Source organism: Salvelinus sp. IW2-2015, linkage group LG6.2 (assembly GCF_002910315.2).
Source record: "Salvelinus sp. IW2-2015 linkage group LG6.2, ASM291031v2, whole genome shotgun sequence".
NCBI classification, from domain to species: Eukaryota; Metazoa; Chordata; class Actinopteri; order Salmoniformes; family Salmonidae; genus Salvelinus; species Salvelinus sp. IW2-2015.
Genome location: NC_036846.1, coordinates 22,581,344 through 22,589,853, shown reverse-complemented (window position 1 = coordinate 22,589,853; position 8,510 = coordinate 22,581,344). Strand labels below are relative to the sequence as shown.

Here is an 8,510-nt window from a genome sequence, read left to right as displayed (position 1 = left end):
TGAATGGGTATCTGAAGTTAATTTTACTGTGATGCTGACGACTGCTGTGCCAATAAATATTGAAATGAAGCAGCCTACTGCTCGGTGCGTCACCGTTGCATTGTGGGAAATGTAGTATTGGTGCGGTTAAAAGATCTGCGGGCTGCCGGCTTGCTGCGGTCTGCGGGCCGGTTCTAATAATAAATCAAGATCATCCAGGGGCCGTAAAAAACCTTCTCGCGGGCCGGATGTGGCCCGCGGGCCTTGACTCTGACATATGTGTGTTTTAGTGCTGGTATGGACCAAAACCATGCTCTAACATTACTTGCGTCATTTTCATAGCGTTTCTCATGCAGTACTCTGGTGTTACTCACAGTTGTCAGGCTGTGACCCCAGCTCCTGTACTGATGCCATGCTGTGGATGGCGAGACCAGGTGGGTATCCCTCTGTGCTGACCCTCCTCTGGTCTACAGAGATGATGTGTTTCAGCTTGGGGATCTGAGAGAGAACACCCTATGAAGAATAGAGGGAGGAGAAAAGTTCAATTCGCTAGTAGAAATGCATCCCTGTCCGTGACCCCACTCTCCGAGGGCGTCTCTGGGAAAGTTTGGATATATTTAAAAAAAAATATATATATATCTAATTCAGACACGTGATTTAGCTACGGTTGGCAAATAGTCTCAGACAATTGCAACACATATGAGAAAGACTCAAAATTGAGGCTAGTTGACACATACGTTTACTACGGAGTATAGAAACATTAGGAACACCTTCCTAATGTTGAGTTGCATCCTCCCTTTGCCATCAGAACAGCCTCAATTCATCAGGACATGGACTCTACAAGGTGTTGAAAGTGTTCCACAGGGATGCTGGCCCATGTTGACTCCACTGCTTCCCACAGTTGTGTCAAGTTGGCTGGATGTCCTTTGGGTGGTGGACCATTCTTGATACACACGATAAACTGTTGTGTGAAAAACCCAGCAGCGTTGCAGTTCTTTACAMAAACCGGTGCACCTGACACCTACTACCATACCCGTTTCAAAGGCACTTAAATCTTTTGTCTTGCCCATTCACCCTCAATGTCACAAACACAATCCATGTCTCAATCGTCTCAAGGCTTAAAAAAAATTCTTTAACCGGTTTCCTCCCCTTCATCTACACTGATTGAAGTGGATTAAACAAGTGACATCAATAAGGGATCATAGCTTTCACCTGGTCAGTCTATGTCATGTAGAAAGCATGTTTCGTAAACTTAGTGTATATTCTGTCCATTCGGTCAAACCCTCAACTCTGCTGCACTACCATGTTTCAACCCAACTGAGCCATTCTAGGGTTCTATGTTCTAGGTCAGGTGGTTCTAGCTCACCTTCAGTTTGGTCTCCAGTAGTTCTGCGCTGGTGATGAGGTGTGTGACTCCCGTCTCGTTCAGTCCAAACACCACCGCCTCCTCTCCCAGTGTCGCATAGAACGTCACCACTGTGTAAACACAGAGCAATGTCAATGCACTTTAGACATTGTGTTAGGGTCATTTTCTACCTCTTATTCTTGCACAATACTTCCCGGACTGATTGGGAATTAGGCACATTCTTGAATTATGTACATCCCAATTCTGTTAATTGGGTACATGACAGGGTACTGAACTGACTGGGTACATGACAGGGTACTGAACTGACTGGGTACATGACAGGGTACTGAACTGACTGGGTACATGACAGGGTACTGAACTGACTGGGTACATGACAGGGTACTCTGAATTTGTATGAATGTATTTGTTATGTGCTGACCTGAACAAAATGTATTCCAATGTTAGTGTACAAAAGGCATTCTAATCTAATACAATGTACCTCTATTTAAAGATATCTTTATATGTTATAGATTTCCCAACACCAGGCCAACATGACTATGATTAATAAAACTTTCTGGAAAGCCCTGTTGTTTAGTTGGCTACATCTAGTCATGTTGAGCCTTCMATCTCCTCCCAGAATGCACCCTATTCCTTATGTAGTGCACTACTTTAGGTAAAAAGTAGTGCACTACGTAGGTAGGGAATAGAGTGCCATTTGGGAAGAAGCCCCAGGGTACAGTACTCACATGGGAAGTTGTATCTGAAGCAGGCCTGAGCAGAGATCATCCACTCAGCTCTCGTATCACAGAAGATGGCAACCATACTCTTAGGCTGCTGGCCCAGTGCTGCCAACCCACTGCCCATGTAACTTACTACAGAGTCTACCTGCTGGTAGGACAGCCAGCAGTACTTCCCCAGAATCAGCTGCAAGAGAGGAGACTGYCACCTGTTAGTCGATTTGAATGTTTGTAATTTGGCAGGCGCTCTTCTCCTATTAGAATAGAGGAAGAGTGCGCTTGTTTATTTTAGGTCAGCTAGARCTGGGTGAAGATCATGTGTTGCGAAGAGAGACAGCTTTATGTAGACATATGTAGCTTAATTTGAGTTGGGCACAACAATAGGTATTTGTGGCACTGTGCAGCACTGCTGGGCGTGTGGCATTAACACGTGTAGCATTAACGCCTCGTTCAAAYGCTAGTCGGAACTAAGAAACTGACATTTCTAACTGGTTGTAGTTATACACGTGCCACGTTCAACCAGTTAACACATCGGAAAATGGCAATGTTCCGACTAGCGCGTAAACGCGGTATTATGACAGCCGTATGTAGCATTACGACAGGCGTATGTAGCATTATGACCTTTACATTTTAGTCATTTAGCAGATGCTCTTATCCAGAGCAACTTACAGGAGCACTATGGCAGGCGTACGTAGCACTACGACAGGCGTACGTAGCACTATGACAGGCGTACGTAGCACTATGACAGGCGTATTCATGTAGGTTACCTTCTTAAAGACCTTTCCGCTGGGCTGGGGCTCATTCTCCTCACTCAGTACCTCTCTTGTCCCTAGGCAGTCAGAGTCCCCAAAGCGCTGTATGGCTTGCTGGAACAGTTTGTCCAGCGTGTCTTTCCCAGGGAAGTCTTCTGTGGCCAAGCTCTGGAAGCGGTCTACACAGCGGTACGGCCCCTCGAAGTGGCCGGAGGTGGAGCGAGCCTTGACCCGTGTGGCCTGGGTTCTCTTCTCCCCAGCCCTGGTGAGGTAGTACCAAGGCAGGAAGGAAAGGAGGGAGTACAGCCACACCATGAGGTGGAGGGGGAAGAGGAACAGGGAGTGGAGCTCTGATTGGTGGAGACCCATATTGGATGGGGGGGTTTAAATGTCAGGGTGTCAGGTAAACCGGAGAGGAGATGAGCCTTATCGATGCCAAGGATCCAGAGACAAGTAGGGGCTTACTTTAGGCTGATGCCACCTGTCCACTCAATCCAAACAGAGTAAGCCTAATGTTGGAACACAAAATAAAAGGTATTAATATATGTGAGAAAAGGGTAAGTGAAAACAGACAGAGCAGTGATGGTCAGGTTGGATCTATCAATAACATCATTAGGTTAGGATTCTCTTGTCTACCTGTTCTAGACCGCTTGTATTTTTGACAAGAGGGTTTCAACACGGAATGGTAGTTTACTACTACAGTATGTCACATGCCGGAGGCTTCATTAAAAAGGGAATGGATTCCCAGTCAACATCATATTTTCCCTGAACCCCTTACTCGAACCCTAACTCTTAAGCCTAAAATAGCCTTTTTACAAGTGAGAACCGGCTAAATGTTCTCACTTCTCTGCATTTTGGTTGACTTACGGTACTCACAAGTATGGTCAAATGTGTATAGACACACGGCACCTCTCTCCCAGTGCTGGCCTCTTGCTCCCTAGGTTAGCTGTCCTATGTGAGGACAGGGTGCAGCCAGAGTGTGGAAATGAACTTTGCCTTCACTCCTCCAATGCCTGAATTACCTCTCCCTGTGAACAACAACCAACCCAGTCTACTGTGCTCTGGGTCCTCATATAGGCTACTCCGGCTGTGTCTTATTAACTAGCTTCCTTTCCATGTGTCCTCTCCACAATCCCTGATCTGGCAGAGTAGGGCAGGACAGGTGGTAGCAAAGTTGTGGGAACACACCCAGTATACTCTCCTGAAGGAGATGAGGAGAAGAAGCCACGACAGTGTTGAGACCCAGCCCCAGTAGCCAGTTGACTCACTGACCAATGTCCACAGTTCAGCCAACTGAAGAAGATGGAGCCAGTCACGACCAATGATATCTTCCCAGCTCACCCCACGATGAGCTGATCAGGGTCAGAGTACTGGGGTACTCCTGGTCACGCTGACTGCTCTTTAAGCCATCATAACAGGCTTAAACATCAAACCTGGATAGCATCCTYTGATTGGACTACACACTGACAAGTGGACCGGAGAGACACAGACACAGAGCTGAAGTCACAGTGTTGTTGCCATACACAGAAGTCATGATCTAAATGTGGACAATATTATTTTCTTTCATTTTATGAATCCAGACTAGGCATGAGACTAGGCGATCTATTTATATGGGTCGTGATTATATCATGTGACGCATCCATCATACAGCAGCAGGCAACGGGTGGGTATAATTTGTGGAACGTTCAAGCAGGAATCTTTTCCAAAAACTTAATAAATAACAATTTTGCCAACAAACAACGCATACAAAGTAGCATGATCAATTGACCTAGCTAACTAGCTGCCGAATAGGCATCAAATCACCGCGTAGCTTATTCTTAATGTTGGTCCATAGGCTACCATAGTGAGGACAGACATTTTTCAGGAATAAACGTGGTGAGTGAAAAACGTAATTAAAATAAACCCACTCCCTACCCGGTATCTTATTCTGCTGCTATACAACTTTGTATGCATTGTTTGTTGGCAACCTTATGTTTATGGAACAGTTTCCTGTTGGAACGTTCCACAAAGTATACACACCCACAAACGTAATTTGGTTAAAAAAAGTTGCCACCTGATTGCAGTCAAATTTGCACATCAACAGAGAACACAACTTTGCTCTACACGCAGGTGCAAGTCAACCCTGTTTACTCGGAGTAGGCCAGGCTGTTGGTAAACCGAAAGCACTTTAAAACGACTGAAAGTGACACTGCTTTGTGTTCTTCAAATTCCCAAATTTGACAGACAGACCAGAGGGCCACACACATTACAAGAACTAGTTTCAGTTCCCTGACGTTCCAAGTAAACGTATTTTGATCTTCAAAATAGACATTCTACGTGCTTTCATTTTAGCAGTCGCCTATGTTAGAGATGAATGCAGACAGATATTTATATTGGCCATTTAAATTAGCCTCTATCTACATACGGATTACATTGTTAATAAGATTACAGCAGCCAGCTAGCAATTGACAGCCATTTACCTGGCAAGCTTTCAACATTCTTACCTTCAGCAGCCAAACCCGATCAGTCGATCCCTCTTGCCGAACGAATTGACCGAAAGTAACCTTTTGTGATCTCCGCCAGAAAGGGAACCCGGAAACAATACGTCATCTGATTCCATATTATTGGGCCAATGAGCTGTCGAAGCGGGATTCTTACTTTTAGGTTCTTCATTAAATTWGTTTCATTATTGAATGTATCTAACTTTAGGTTATTCAATTACTTGGAATGTAAGTGGTATACCGTTGGTTGCATGATTGAAAAGCGAGGCAATGTCAAACATGAATTGTATCATGTTTGTTCTGAAAGCAGTGGACAACTTTGTATCAGAAGTAAGTTTCTGCAACAAACTCAATGGGCATTCATTCACATACATTTTACAATGTTTGTTAAATTGACCACCAGTGTAAAAATTACACCACTTTTTATTAGCTACAGACAGGAGTACATACATCTTAATAGCCTGTGTCTCTTCACAGAGCATTTAATTGTTAGCTTTTGTTGTGCCATTACGAGGACATGAAAAACATTATGCAAGAAAAAAATATATATATTGTTTTGATTGTGCCATCTCCTCAGAGAAAGCAGAGTGTCCCAATGTCAAAGTGAAGAGTAGTGGATCTTTCCTTTGGGTCATTCTTCTTCTTCGATGGGGTTTAATGGTGGTTGGCATCCACTGTTAATGGTGCATTACCGCCACCAGCCTTAGGTTCATTTCTTCCCTTCCACCATGATGATGTGGTAGCCAAACTTGGTCTTGACGGGGGGGTCTGTGTAAATGGGTTTGTCCATGGTGCTGTTGGGTAGGGCGAAGGCAGCGTCCTGGAAGGGTCCGGTCATAGACCCTCTTATCATCCAGCCCAGATCACCCTGTCACAACCAGGATAACACTACAGTCAATATTGCCACAGTCACACAAAGGCTAAAACAGGGGTGTATTCATAAGTCAGACACTGTTGCAAAATGTTTTGCAATGGAAACAATTCACTCCAAAATGAGAAATTCATTTCTATTGGACAGATTCAGGTAGGTCTCTCCCATTTCATTGCTTTTACGTCTGTCTGGTTCCCAGAGTAAACGGTTTCTGTTGCAAAAAGTTTGGCAGACCAAAATGTTCCACAACAGTCTGCGACTAATGAATATTCCCCCCAGTTCTCTCACCCGAACAACAAAAACTGTAGACAGCAAGACAGAGGATGCCATCCAGTGGACCTTTTAGGTACTAGCAGACAGCACCCTATACCTATACATGATAAACCAATAGGTATGTGCATGGGAACTGCTCTTTTACCCCTTGTCTGGCTTTGTCTTCACTGTACTGTGAGGCCACTTCACTGAAGCGAACCCCGGCCTTCAGTTTCTCCATCGCCTCCATACATTTACCATGTTTTTCACACAGGATATGTCTGACCTGGGGAATACGTTAAAACAGCAGTCAGTCAATTTAGATAGCTGTCTATACTTACATAAGAACACACACAGTGTAGCTAAAGACTATATGGTGTAGCTAGAATGTAGCATTGCATAGAGTAACTAACATAGCTAGCCACCTTAACAGAAGTGCCTCCTTTAATCGTCTTCTCTTCCTTTTTTTCTTTGTCTCCACCCCCTGCAGCAGCTCCACCTGAACGATAACATTCAACATAATAACATGACTTACATGGAGATAACTAACGTTTCCTAGCTGCTAACTAACTGCCACTGAACTGCACATAGGCTGTGTTGTTCAGTTGGCTAGCTAGTTAGCATGTTTCTCAATCCAACATGCTTTGTCGATTTAGTGAAGAATAAACAGACCTTTGCCTCCCTTGCCACCTTTCCCTGCCTCCTTGCCACCTTTCCCTGCCTCCTTGCCACCTTTCCCCTTAGGTGGCATTCTTGAAAATACCCTTTACTGAAAATGAATTGGACAACTGAAGAGATCTGCCAGCTACCACAAGGCAAGCTTGTCTTCTTCTTCGGTGGAGTTTATCTTCTTCGGCGGGTGACAGCCAACAATATGGTGCATTACCGCCACCTACTGTACTGGAGTGTGGACCAGAGACACGGATATCCTACCTGCCAGCCCGGTTGCTCTTAAAAAATATACAATATTTTAGACTATATCTAATGACGGAAAGTCTGCTCAATCCAAGATTACAACCAAATGACTACAGCATTAACACAAACATAGAGGTGGCAGTGGGAGGAGGTAGGGATCTGGTCTGTCTGCCCAATATATAGGATCAAAACTCATGGAGGAATACAAATAGCATAAATAGGAAAGTGTGCTTCAGTGGGTCTCTCTGGGTGGGAGACTGTTAGATGACTAATGTGATGTTGATGTTGAGCGGCTTCACTGCAAGTTTTAATAATCAATATATATATATWTTTTTTTACAAATAAGAAAAAAAAGTGTGTTCTACTCAATATACTCTGTAAACTCATTTCCTGTATCCCCTTCTCCCTCATACCAGATCTCTGATACTGCCCACACTGTAGCAATACATGCTCCACTGTCTCTCTTTCCTGGCAACAATCACATTTTCCTGTTGGATGCTTATCTATCACATTTAGGGTCTTATTCAACCGGATGTGTCCCACCCTTAAACTTGTAAAAATAGCCTCCTCTCTTCTGTCCCTTCCTGCCGCCCTCCCCTCCTCGACTTTCYTCTGTACTTGAAATAAATGCCTGCCCTTAGTATCTCTATTCCACTGCTCCTGCCATCTCTGCACCATCACTGTCGATATCATGCTTTTTGCCTCTGCCTTGCTCATTGAAACGACAACATCCCCACTACTAAGTGCTTGTTGAGCCAGTACATCAACTGCCTCATTCCCCTCCACCCAAACATGGGCTGGGACCCAAGTAAATCTTATCTGTATACCCATCTGTCTAATCCTGCCATGGGTTTGTAACACCTCCTAATGCAGGTCTCTGCTACATGACCTAAAGGACTGGAGACTCATCAACACTGCACATGAATCAGATCAAATAACTACTCTGTGTGTCTTGACTTCMTCCACCCACTGCAAGGCCAACAGTATGGCCATCAGCTCCGCAGTATATACAGCCAGATGATMTGTAATACGTTTCCTGACTKCCACCCCACATTCCTGCACTACAAATGCTGACCCAGTACGTCCTTGGATGTWTTGAACCATCTGTGTAAATGGCCATAAAAACCTGATACACAGTATCCAGACGTCTATTAAACAAATCAGATGGATCAACACCCT

The 8,510-nt window shown here is 44.4% G+C and overlaps 2 protein-coding genes across 3 annotated transcripts in view; both read right to left on the bottom strand.

Moving 5' to 3' along the window:
* Nucleotides 1-5,384, bottom strand: part of LOC111965990 (long-chain-fatty-acid--CoA ligase 4) — a 24,248-nt gene extending 18,864 nt beyond the window's left edge. Inside the window, exons 1-5 of one of the 2 annotated variants that reach the window (XM_023990433.2) lie at nucleotides 5,297-5,384; nucleotides 2,829-3,322; nucleotides 2,071-2,248; nucleotides 1,346-1,455; nucleotides 354-492 (exon numbers count right to left, since the gene is read on the bottom strand). In XM_023990433.2, the coding sequence (XP_023846201.1) occupies nucleotides 354-492; nucleotides 1,346-1,455; nucleotides 2,071-2,248; nucleotides 2,829-3,182 (781 nt within the window). In that variant the 5' untranslated portion in view covers nucleotides 3,183-3,322; nucleotides 5,297-5,384. Of the gene's footprint in view, nucleotides 1-353; nucleotides 493-1,345; nucleotides 1,456-2,070; nucleotides 2,249-2,828; nucleotides 3,323-3,689; nucleotides 3,860-5,296 lie in introns of those variants that run through there. The other variant, XM_023990432.2, reaches the window with a different exon arrangement.
* A 314-nt stretch (nucleotides 5,385-5,698) lies between these two features.
* On the bottom strand, nucleotides 5,699-7,274 carry pin4 (protein (peptidylprolyl cis/trans isomerase) NIMA-interacting, 4 (parvulin)). The gene is made up of 4 exons (XM_023990431.3): nucleotides 7,089-7,274; nucleotides 6,842-6,915; nucleotides 6,583-6,702; nucleotides 5,699-6,161 (listed from the first exon to the last, which is right to left on the bottom strand). The coding sequence occupies exons 1-4, from the start codon at nucleotides 7,165-7,167 to the stop codon at nucleotides 6,003-6,005; spliced, it is 432 nt and encodes a 143-aa protein (XP_023846199.1). The 5' UTR covers nucleotides 7,168-7,274; the 3' UTR covers nucleotides 5,699-6,002.
* Nucleotides 7,275-8,510: the final 1,236 nt, after the last annotated feature.